This window comes from Schistocerca americana, chromosome 2, assembly GCF_021461395.2.
Source record: "Schistocerca americana isolate TAMUIC-IGC-003095 chromosome 2, iqSchAmer2.1, whole genome shotgun sequence".
Classification (NCBI taxonomy): domain Eukaryota; kingdom Metazoa; phylum Arthropoda; class Insecta; order Orthoptera; family Acrididae; genus Schistocerca; species Schistocerca americana.
In genome coordinates, this window is record NC_060120.1 from 410,113,685 (window position 1) to 410,126,591 (window position 12,907).

General features: G+C 38.1%; 1 protein-coding gene across 1 annotated transcript in view; it reads right to left on the bottom strand.

Moving 5' to 3' along the window:
• LOC124595352 (sodium-dependent nutrient amino acid transporter 1-like) overlaps window positions 1–12,907 on the bottom strand; it is a 117,863-nt gene that overhangs the window by 22,336 nt on the left and 82,620 nt on the right. Inside the window, exon 9 of the mRNA XM_047134067.1 lies at window positions 11,980–12,079. Within this exon, the coding sequence (XP_046990023.1) occupies window positions 11,980–12,079 (100 nt within the window). The remainder of the gene's footprint in view (window positions 1–11,979; window positions 12,080–12,907) is intronic.

Genomic DNA, 12,907 nt, shown 5'->3' on the forward strand with positions numbered 1-12,907 from the left:
TCCATGAAGGGAGTGGTCAGCTTTGACCCTACATTCAGTCACATCCCATACATGTTTGACGGGGTTCAGATCTGGTGAGTTAAGGGGCCAGCATGCCAATTAGAGTTCACCATAGTGTTCTTCAAACCACTCCATCACACTTCTGGCCTTTTGGCATGGTGCATTATCTTCTTGAAAAATGTCACTGCCATCTGGTAACATAACAGTCATGAAGGGGTGCATGTGGTCTTCAAACAGCGTATGATACTCATTAGCTATCATGATGCCTTGCACAAGCTCCACTGGACCCATGGATACCCATTTGAATGTTCCCCAGAGTGTAATGGAGCCACTGCCAGCTTGTCCCCATCAGGAAGTACAGGTGTCAAAGAGCTGTTTCCCTGGAAGAGAACCAATTCATGTGCTCCCATCAGCATGATGAAGAAGGCAGTGGGATTCATCAGACAATGCAATGCTCTGTCACTGCCCCTACTTCCAGTGCCAATGGTCATATGCCCATTTTGGTGATAGTCACTGATGTTGTGATGTCAACATTGGTTAACACTGGGACTTTGGCTGCAGAGGTCTGTTGTTAGGAGTTCGCTGCACTATGTATTCAGACACACTTGTAGTCTGTCCATCATTAAAGTCTTATGTTAGTCCTGCCTTTCCTGTTTTAACAGTCTGCCCAGTCTGTGACTTCCAGCATATGTTATGAGAGGTGGCTGCCCAACCCCAAGATGCCAAGACATGGTTTCACCTTGGTTCCGCCATGTATTGGATGAAGACATTCACCACGGCACTCCTCGAACACCAGACCAGATGTGCAGTTTCTGAAATGCTCATGCTTAGCCTCCAGGCCATGACAATCTGCCCTTGGTCAAACTCAGATACATTGCACGCCTTCCCCCTTCTACACACAGATACTACACGCACTGTGCATGTGTCTGATTAGCAGTCATTCCCCACCAGGTGACATGGCCAGGTTTATATCGATAGCTGGTCGGTGGTCATAATGTTCTAGCTGATCAGTGAAGCTGTCAGTACAACAGGCACATGCAACACTGTGTCTCACAACACTGTAAGAAACACATCAACTGTATACAACTGTGGAATGTAGAGAAATCTTATTTGGGTGAGCATAGCATAGACGAATATCACACTTTTGACTTTGAGAAAACCAAGTTGCTATGCTGAGCAACTTGCTATTGGGACAGCATTATAAAGGAATCCATAGATATACAGATCAACAATAATCTAGTCAGTAGGGCTGTAGATTACCATCTTAGTTCAGCATGGAATCCTGCATTACCAGCCATATTAGAAGAGTGTGCCTAGCAGTGTCCAACAGTCAAGACGCATTCAGAAAGTCCATGCAGAGATCTGAGTGCAGTCTCCAGCCCACACCTCACCCACATCCCTATACACCCATTTTGCTCTCTTCCTCTTGGGCCTACAAACCCTGCCACACACAACCAGATGGAGGCAATGCATCTTTGTTATAAAGATTGAGATATTCAGTTTCTCAACACTTTTCCACAAGGTAATAAGTATGACATTATCCAAAATATCAAGGTATCTTAACTCTAACACTGGCTGAAAGCTTGATAGTGTTTTTATCAGTAGTGCATGCTGGGAAAGTCTACATTCACACATGAATTACTTTGTTTAGAGATGATACCTGTAGTAAAAATGATAGCTTACATTTTTGATTTATTTATATATTTCTACCTTGGCTGTGTAATATCCATTATAGTAGTTAAATTATTGTTTTAAAATTAAATTTGCTATAAATTAAACACCAGTGGAGCATTCTGATGCCTTATCTCATGTTTGGGCATATATATGTTACAATTATCTCAACCAGTTTACACTTCATTCCACAAAAGAGTGGCAGGATAATTTCTCTAAGTAATAGTCTATTAAAGGGTATTTAAGACATAAATGGCAAGTTGTCATTTATCTACTAATCAAGCATTCCTTGCAGCTTTGTCTCTTCTTGTATTCATTCATCTATGTTTCCAGTGACGTAAGAATATTGGTGAACTTCCTATTTAATCTTATAATAATCCAATTTCATCCATATCATCTGCCCCATTTGATGGAGACAGAATCTCTGGTAGTGATAGATTGTTTTTCTGTCAGCTTTTTGCTGTTTTCTTGGTAATTTCCTTAATGACTATGTATCCCTGACATGGGTTCAAGCTGGAGTTCTATATTCTAGATAGGAGTCTTTAATAGATTGCTCGTTGACATCAGACAGGTAACTGAAGACCCCCAGATATTAAAAACAAACTAAAAGAATGTCTTGTTAATCATGCTTCTATAATTTATGAGAAAATTTATACTTGGGATGTAAATTCAATCAACATTAATGTAAGCAGGAGATCCCGGGTTCGAGTCCCAGTCGGGGCACACATTTTCAACATGTCCCCAATGAAGTACATCAACGCCTGTTTGCAGCTAGGGTGTCCATTTAATTATCATTTCATAACATTAATGTACCATGTTGGGACCATATAAGATCCTTAACACAAAAAAAATAAAATATCTATGATTAACTAATGCTAAATCACAGTAAGACTCAGTTTTTGCAGTTTCTAACACACAGTTCAACAAAACCTGACGTTTTAATTCACAGAATGGGCATATGATTAGTGAAACTGAACAGTTCAAATTTCTAGGTGTTCAGATAGATAGTAAACTGTCGTGGAAAGCCCACGTTCAGGATCCTGTTCAAAGACTTAATACTACCATTTTTACTATTCCAATGGTATCTTAAGTGAGTGATCATTCGACACAGAAATTGGTCTACTTTGCTTATTTTCATTCACTTGTGACACATGGTATTATATTCTGGGGTAACTCTTCCCATTCTAAAAGGATATTTTTGGCTCAGAAATGGATGGTTCGGGCAATAAGTGGTGTAAGTTTGTGAACCTCTTGTCGACCCCTGTCCATGAGTCTGGGTATTTTGACATTGGCCTTTCAATATATGTATTCCTCACTGTCATTTCTTGTTAACAATATTAACTTATTCCCAAGAGTAAGCAGCTTTCATTTAGTTAATACTCGGCAGAAATCAAAATTGCATTTGGATCAGACTTACTTAACTCTTGTGCAGAAAGGTGTGCAGTATACTGCTGCATCCATTTTCAGTAAGCTACCACTCAAATTCAAAAATCTTTGCAGTAATCCATGTGCTCTCAAATCTAAACTGAAGAGTTTCCTAATGGATCACTCCTTTTATTCTGTCGAGGAGTTTCTTGAAGAAGTAAGCTGATTCTTGTACTGTTGATTGTGTTTACTTAAACTTATGGATTGACTTTTTTCAGGTTCATAAACATTTTATTTTTATCTATTGTTACTTTTATGTTGTAATTTCATGTAATGATGCATTCCATGACCTTGGAGATTGGTCCTCAATTTGGTCCTATGGAACTTGACGTGTAAATAAATAAATAAAAAATGATTAATCAAAGTGGGCAGTAAAGGTCCATCTACATCAGACCCATCCAAGAATTCAGCGCACAGGGAATGCTCTTGCACACATGCACTATGTGATCAAAAGTATCCGGACACCCCAAAACATACATTTTTCATATTAGGTACATTGTGCTGCCACCTACTGCCAGGTGCTCCGTATCAGCGACCTCAGTAGTCATTAGACATCATGAGAGAGCAGAACGGGACACTCCGAAGAACTCATGGACTTCGAATGTGGTCAGGTGATAGGGTGTCACTTGTGTTGTACCTATGTACATGAGATTTCCACACTCCTAAACATCCCTGGGTCCACTGTTTCCAATGTGATAGTGAAGTGGAAATGTGAAGGGACATGTACAGCCCAAAAGCATACAGGCCGACCTTGTATGTTGACTGATAGAGACCCCCGACAGTTGATGAAGGTTGTAATGTGTAATAGGCAGACATCTATCCAGACCATCAGACAGGAATTCCAAACTGTATCACAATCCTCTGCAAGTACTATGACAGCTAGATGGGAGGTGAGAAAACTTAAGATTTCACGTTCGAGCAGCTGCTTATAAGCCACATATCATGCCAGTAAATGCCAAACGATGCCTCACTTGGTGTAAGGAGTGTAAACATTGGACAATTGAACAGTGGAAAATGTTGTGTGGAGTGAGGAATCATGGTACACATTGTGGCGATCCAATGGCAGGGTGTCGTTATGGTTATTGTCCGGTGAACGTCATCTAGCCAGCGTGTGTAGTGCCAACACTAAAATTCGGAGGTGGTGGTGTTATGGTGTGGTCGTGTTTTTAATGGAGGGGGCTTGCACCCCTTCTTTTGTGTGGCACTACCACAGCACAGGCCTACATTGATGTTTTAAGCACAATTTGGAGAAGGGGACTGCATCTTTTAACACAATGGAGCACCTGTTCATAATGCACGGCCTGTGTCTGAATGGTTGGACAATAACATCCCTGTAATGGACTGGCCTGCACAGAGTCCTGATATGAATCCTATAGAACACCTTTGGGATGTTTTGGAATGGTGACTTCATGCCAAGCCTCATCAGCTGACATCAATACCTCTCTTCAGTGCAGCACTCCATGAAGAATGGGCTGCTATTCCCCAAGAAACCTTCCAGTACCTGATTGAATGTATGCCTGCGAGAGTGGAAGCTGTCATCAAGGCTAAGGGTGTGTCAAGAGTGCATTGAATTCCAGCATCACCAATGGAGAGTGCCACGAACTTTTAAGTCATTTTCAGCCAGGTGTTCGGATACTTTTGATTACATAGTGTATATATTTTATATATAGTTGCCACACCACACTATCTGAGTCTGAGGAGGGGGAAGAGGGGAAAATGGTGAACCTGCAGTGGTGATGCAGTTGGACTGCATATTATTTGGTTTTATGTTTCATATCCCTCAACAACATAGATCACAAACAAAACAAATTTTCAGTATTATTTAATTGTTTTTGGTGTACTGAAGACAAAATAAAACTTTTATTTGGTACAAACTGTCAGGAAACAGACAGATGCAGACAATTTCACAGATTTCCAAGCTCAAGTTCCCATATAATTATGACTTATTTAGTTTCATAATCGGAAAAAGACTTTCAGAAAGATGTGTCGATCAGAATATTTTGTCATGTCTGTGACCTAATTAGGGAGATATGGAAACTCTTCCCAAGGGAAAAAACAGAGACCTCCTGGACCATTTTAAATAAAGGAATTTGTCTTTTAGATGGGCATTACATTGCACATCCTTACAGATGTGTACAGGGGCACTTCCAATTGGAAAGGCAAATGTATTTTAAAAAAGCTCGGAAACAGGTGTAAGACTGGCTGTGTCCAACCCTCATATACAAAAGATAATTTGGATGTTAATTTTATTATAATTTCCAAATAGAGTAGCTTTAAATGCAAATTAACCGTTAGCTTAGTGTTCAATCAGTTGCTTATCATCAGCACCCTGTGACAAAGCAAGCTGGGACATTTTTACTTCCCCTCTTGTTTTGCCATCTGCCTCCTTAAAATTCATTTTTTCATTTTTGAACTAATTACCATCAACATAAGTGAGTATAATCTGCATTTTCATATAACAAAAAGGTTGGCTCTCAGTTTTAAAGAATTTAACACAAGATCTAATTTTGTGCTTAGCTTTAGGTATGTAATTGAATTTCTAATTTATGACTATTCCTAGTTAGTTTCTTTTGATATGGGGAGAAATCAGTGATTGTTTTGTAACTTAAATTCTATTGTTGACATATATACAAATATAAATTTTGTGCCATTTATAAACATTTGGAGGAACAACTACAGGTATTCTTAAAGGATCTATTTGGCTCTATTCAAAAACATGTTAGCAAAGCCAAAGTAATTAACAGTTTTGTCAAAACAATTGTTTGTGTAACTATATATGTTAATTTCTTGATTTAAATAAATAATTTGGCTTAACCCTTACAGTTGAGGAAACTGTTCAAAAGAAACAATTTCTTGATGTTTATAGTTAACTGAAGGAGTTAAGTTTTAATTGTAATGTCTGTAAGTTTAACTTTGAACAATGTGTAATTTCAGCACCTATTACTGTAAGGATATAAAAGGGCCCAATTTTTGGTCCCGAGACAGTCAGTCCATGACCGAGTTTCAGATGAGGAACCTGTACTGGTTAGATCAACAGCAATGCATCCATGAAATAAGTGTAACACAATTAGGCCGTGTATTAAAACAATGACAGTATCCACTCCATATGTACCTTTTTATTCTTCAAGAACTGTGAACTTTGTGGTTAGGCTTTTACTGCTTGTAGATTTTCAGCAGGAAACTATTGTAGCAGTATGTGTATGTTCACCTGCAACCTATTAATGAGGCTTATCAAAAGTTAAAGAATAGTGCACTAGCCATATAACTGCGTATTACTGGGGGGAGGGGAGGAGGTTGTGAACAGTGAAAGTAAAGTATGCGAAATGCAAATGTGCACCTGTCAGCTGCATCATTGAAAGTAATCAGTGTTGTACTTCCACATCCCATTTTTCAGCCAGTGTAGCAATGCAGTGTGTCAACGCTGAGGACAACAAACTAAGAAATGAAGTAGGAAATGTCATCACAACCCCTTGGAGTTGGCACCTGGGTGCTATGCACTCCTTGCATCCCTAGGTAGGGCTGCCTCTGATGAGCAGATAGTTTTACAATAAGGTCCCTTTTTTTGTCATCAGTCTTCTGACTGGTTTAATGTTGCCTGACAAGATTTCCTCTCCTGTGCCAACCTCCTCATCTAAGAGTAGCACCTGCAACCTACATTCTCAATTATTTGCTGGATTTATTCCAACTCTGCCTTTCTCTAAAGTTTTTGTCCTCTTACAGCTCCCTCTAATGCTATGGAGGTTATTCGCTGAAGTCTTAACAAATGTCTTATCATCCTGTCCCATCTCCTTAGCAGTGTTTTCCACATACCCCTTTCCTCTCTGATTCTGCACAGAACCTTCTTATTCCTTACCTTATCAGTCCACCTAATTTTCAACATTAATCTGTAACGCTACATCTCATATGCTTCGATTCTCTTCTGTTGTGGTTTTCCCACAGTTCATGTTTCACTATCAAACTCTGCTCCAAACGTACATTCTCAGAAATTTCTTCCTCAAATTAAGGCCTATATTTGATATTACTAGAACTTCTCTAGGCCAGGAATGCCCTTTATGCCAGTGCTATTCTGCTTTTGATATTCTCCCTGCTTCACCTGTCATTGGTTGCTTTGCTGCCTAGGTAGCAGAATTTTTTAAATTCATTTACTTTGTGACCATCAATCCTGATGCTAAGTTTCTCACTGTTCTCATTTCTCCTACTTCTTATTCCTATCGTCTTTCTTCAATTCACTCTTAATTCATATTCTGTGTTCACTAGATTGTTCATCCATTCAGCAGATCCTTTAATTCTTCTTCACTTTCACTCAGGGTAGCAGTCATCACTGAATCATGTCATTGATATCCTTTCACCTTGAGTTTTAATTCCACTCTTCAACCATTCTTTTATTTCTATCATCACTTCTTTGATGTACAGTAGGAGTGAAAGACTACATCCCTGTCTTATACTCTTTTTAATCCAAGCTATTTGTTCTTGGTTTTCCAGTCTTATTATTTTTGCTCTTGGCACATGTACATATCACATATTACCCCCCTCTCCCTATAGCTTAGCCCTATTTTTCTCAGAATTTGACCATCTTGCACCATTTTACATTGTCAAAAGCTTTGGCCAGGTCAACAATATGTATGAATGTATACTGATCTTTCTTTAGGCTTGCTTACATCATCAGCCGCAACATCAGAATTGCCTTTCTGGCACCTTTATCTTCATCCTCAATTTTCTTTTCTATTCTTCTGTTTATTATTCTTGTCAGCAACTGGATGCATGAGCTGTTAAGCTGAATGTGTGGTAATTCTAGCACTTGTCAGCTCTTGCAGTCTTCGGAACTGTGTGGATGATATTTTTCCAAAAATCAGCTGGTATATTGGCAGACTCATACATTCTACAGACCAACCTGAATAATCACTTTTTTGCCACTTCCCCCAATGATATTAGAAATTCTGATGGAATGTTATCTCCCCCTTTTGCCTTATTTGACCTTAAGTCCTCCAAAGCTCTATTAAATTCTGATTCTAATACTGGATCCCCTATCTCTTGCCGGCCAGTGTGGCCGAGCGGTTCTAGGCACTTCAGTCTGAAACCGCGCAACCGCTACGGTCTCAGGTTTGAATCCTGCCTCGGACATGGATGTGTGTGATGTCCCTAGGTTAGTTAGGTTTAAGTAGTTCTAAGTTCTAAGGGACTGATGACCTCAGATGTTAAGTCTCATAGTGCTCAGAGCCATTTGAACCATTTTTGAACCATGTCTCTTCTAAATGAACTGTTTAATCTTCTATCACATCAGACAAATCTTCCTCTCAGAGAGGCCTCCAATGTGCTCTTTTCCACCTATCCTCTCTCTCTTATGCATGTAACAGTGGAATTCCTGTTGTACTCTTATTGTTACCACCCTTGCTTTTAATTCCACCAGAAGGTTTTTTTCTTTTTTTTTTTAATTTACAGAATCAGTGCTTCCAACAATCATTCCTTTTTCAGTTTCTTCACATTTTTTATGCAATCGTTTCATCTTAGCTTACTTTTGTTGTCTACTTATTTTATTCCTCAGTGACTTGTATTTCTGTATTCCTGAATTTCCCTGAACATTTTCATACTCCCTTCTTTCATCAATCAACCAAAGTATTTCTTCTGTTTAATTAGTGAAAAAACAGTTTAGATCATGATAGTACTTATTAAAATTACCAGTTTCAGCCTAGGCTTAGGACATCTTCCTTCAGCACCATCAGCTGAAGTTAACAATGTGTAGAACAGTCAGTTGGCCTCAGTTGCTGAAACTGCCAAAAACGTTTATTTTAATAAAGTGCCATCACAATCTACACTGTTTTTTCACTGATTTTATATAGATCAAAAGATTGCTGCTTCCTAGAAATGTTGCCAAAAATTTTGTTTTTCTTCTGTAACTCTTGGTTTCTTCCCAGGTACCTTCTTTGTTTTTCTTTCCAACTTTTTTGATTGCTCAGTTTAGTGATGTCCATTCCTTTTCAACTGTTATATCTACTGAGCTATTCCCTATTGCTGTATGTATAGCCTTAGAGAACTTCATGTGTATCTTGTCATTCCTTAGTACCTCTGTATTGCAATTCTTTGCATTCTGATTCTTCTTGACTGATCTATTGAACTTAAGTCTGCTCTTCATCACAACTGCTTTGTGATCAATTCCATATCTGCTCCTGGGTGTGCCTTACAATCCAGTATCTGATTTCAAAATCACTGTCCGACCATGATGTAATCTAACTGAAACATTCTGATATCACCTGGCCTTTTCCAAGTATACCTCCTCCTCTTGTGATTCTTGAACAGAGTATTCACTATTAATAACTGAAATTTATCATTGAACTCAATTAGTTTTTCACCTCTCTCATTCCTTGTCCCAAGCTCATGTTCTCCTGTAACCATTTCTTCTAGAGCTTCCCATATAACTGCATTCCAGTCCCCCATAAATATTATATTTTCATCTCCCTTTACCTATTTTATTACTCTTTCAATATCCTCATTTCATTTCTCTATCTCTTCATATTCAGCTTGTGATGCCAGCATGTATACATGTACTATTGTTTTCGCTGCCCTACCTTCCTATTCATAATGAATCCTAGTCCTGTTATACCATTTTATGCTGCTCTTGATATGACCCTATACTCATCCAACCAGAAATCCTTGTCTTCATCCATTTCACTGACCCCTACTGAATCTAGATTGAACTTTTGCATTTGTCCTTTCAGATTTTCTAGCTTCCCTACCAGTTAAAACTTCTGACATTCCACACCCCAATGCATAGAATATTATCCTTTTGTTGATTATTCAGTCTTTTTCTCATGGTCATCTTCCGCTTGGCAGTGCCCTCCCAGAGATCCTAATGGCAGACTATTCTGGAGTCTTTTTCCAATGAAGAGATCATCATTACACTTATTCAATTACAGGCCACATGCCCTGTGGATTCACATCATGTGTCTTTAATGCAGTGGTTTTCATTGCCTTCTGCATCCTCATGCCATTGATCATTGCTGATTCTTCAGCCTTTAGGGTCAGTTTTCCCCTTCAAGGACAAGAGCGTGCTCTGAACTGCTGTTCTTTCCTCTGCCCTCTTTGACAAGGCCATTCAAAGAATGAGGGTGACTTCTTCCACTGCGAATGCTGATTACTAATTGAAATTTAAGTGGTATCAGGTTCTGAACCTGGGGCCGTGAATATTTTGTTTGCTAGTCAAAGACACTACCCCTAGACCACAGGTGCACAACCCATTTTGATACTAAAAATCAAGTTCAAGAAAGTAGTGAGCGAATAGTACTCTGAATGGGAAGAAAATCTAACCCTGCAAAAGGACAAGCATAAAACACACTGTGTTCATCCGTCAGCAACAGGAATTTGCAATGGACATCCATCTTCATCAATTGCTGAACTTGATATATAAGTGATCTTGTAGCATAAAATACCTTAGTCTACTGCTGATATGAGGATGTAACTATTATTGATATTCCCTGACATGAAAGATTTGACAGTATGTGACTCAAGAAGGCATAAAAGTTTTCTGTGATTGTCTATACATAAGAAGTACAAAAGTAATAATTGCAATATTTGTGTGTGTGTGTGTGTGTGTGTGTGTGTGTGTGTGTGTGTGTGTGTGTGTGTGTGTGTGTGTGTGTATGTAGGGAATATATGAAGGAATGAGTGAGATCACAGCATGATAATTTTGTGAATATATACGTAAACAATAGTGTTAACTGTATGATGTGTGAGACAGCTTTATGGCTGTAAAATTAATAAAAGAAATTGACAGCTACTAGCATTCACTGTAGCCTTTAAAATTACACAAATAATATGAAGTAATCAACAGCATCTGAGTAATGTAAGAGGAAGGTGGGAGAATTTTTTCCTAAAATAGTTGCTTCTCTTCTTATATTTCCATAATCATCACTGTGAATAGAATAGATCAGTCATAATTTTTTGTCTGTGTGCTTCACCAAAGTAATCTGAAATGGCTGCTTCTGTGTGTTAATGTACAACTTAACTCATTCCACATTGTGAATTTTGTGAATTGTGGTTTATTTGTCCCATAACATACATAATCTAAATCATTTGGTTCAGGCACAGGAGACATGTCAAAATATCAGTAAAATTTTGCCATAAAAACTCAGAACAGTTGATGTTAACAAACAGCATCATATTAATAATACAGTTACATTAAATATAAATACAATAAAATCCAGCACTTAGTTACCCCTTGCTCAAATGAATCCTTCTATTAAATAGTAGCATTTCTCCCACAGAATCTGCTGTAGCTTTGTTTTTAAAATTTCTGGCTTCATATTAAATATGTTTTTCCCCATGAACTTGTATATTTTCATCACTGTATACTGTGGAGTCCATGCATATAATTTCAAATGGTGTGTGAGTAGCATAACACTATTTTTATTTCTCATGTTATATATGTAGTTAAAATGATTCTCCTCAAATAATTTTTGTCTGTTGTGTAGGAAGATTATAATTTCATAAACGTATATGGAGGGAAAAGTTACAATTTGTGGTTTCCAAAATAATGGGATACAAGACTGTTTGCTGTGCGATACTCATGTATCTGACAATTTTCTTTTGCAGTTTCAGTAACCAGGATACACTACTTGAGCTTCCACAGAAAATTATCCCGTATTTAATGACAGATTCGAAATAACTGTGATAAGACTACCCATGCTTAGATTAGTGAGCATGATGTGTAAATAAATGTATTTATTTATTTTTTGTTATCAACATCTGATAATCAGTAATATTTATTATAGTTATTCGAGATTACAAGAAGGTTGTTTTTTGTCTTCAAATGCAGCATTTAAATGTTATTTTGATTACTTGCAGTAACTGAAACGTGCAAATCATAACTGTATGATTATATTAACTTACCATATATCCATGCTATGGCTATCATTTCAATTGTTGCTAAAATGAACACAACAAACTGTACACCATAGAAATCCACTAAAGTTAAAATCCATTGACCACCCTGCAAAGAGAATAAAAGCACTTTTTAGGAGATGCAGTTCATAAATCATTAAAAATATACACGTATAATAGAGGGAAACATTCCACGTGGGAAAAATTTATCAAAAAACAAAGATGATGCGACTTACCAAACGAAAGCGCTGGCAGGTCGAAAGACACACAAACAAACACAAACATACACACAAAATTCAAGCTTTCGCAACAAACTGTTGCCTCATCAGGAAAGAGGGAAGGAGAGGGCAAGACGAAAGGATGTGGGTTTTAAGGGAGAGGGTAAGGAGTCATTCCAATCCCGGGAGCAGAAAGACTTACCTTAGGGGGAAAAAAGGACGGGTATACACTCACACACACACACACACATATCAATCCACACATATACAGACACAAGCAGACATATTTAAATTGGTCTTTAAATATGTCTGCTTGTGTCTGTATATGTGTGGATTGATATGTGTGTGTGTGCGGGTGTATACCCGTCCTTTTTTCCCCTAAGGTAAGTCTTTCCGCTCCCGGGATTGGAATGACTCCTTACCCTCTCCCTTAAAACCCACATCCTTTCGTCTTTCCCTCCCCTTCCCTCTTTCCTGATGAGGCAACAGTTTGTTGTGAAAGCTTGAATTTTGTGTGTATGTTTGTGTTTGTTTGTGTGTCTTTCGACCTGCCAGCGCTTTCGTTTGGTAAGTCACATCATCTTTGTTTTTTGGTAAAATATACATGTACTTACATAAGGGAACCAGTCATGTATTTTTAAATATTTCTGACTTACACTGTAAACTTATTAACTTGTTGATAATCTTTTGATCTGATTATGTTAACAACTATTGTAATT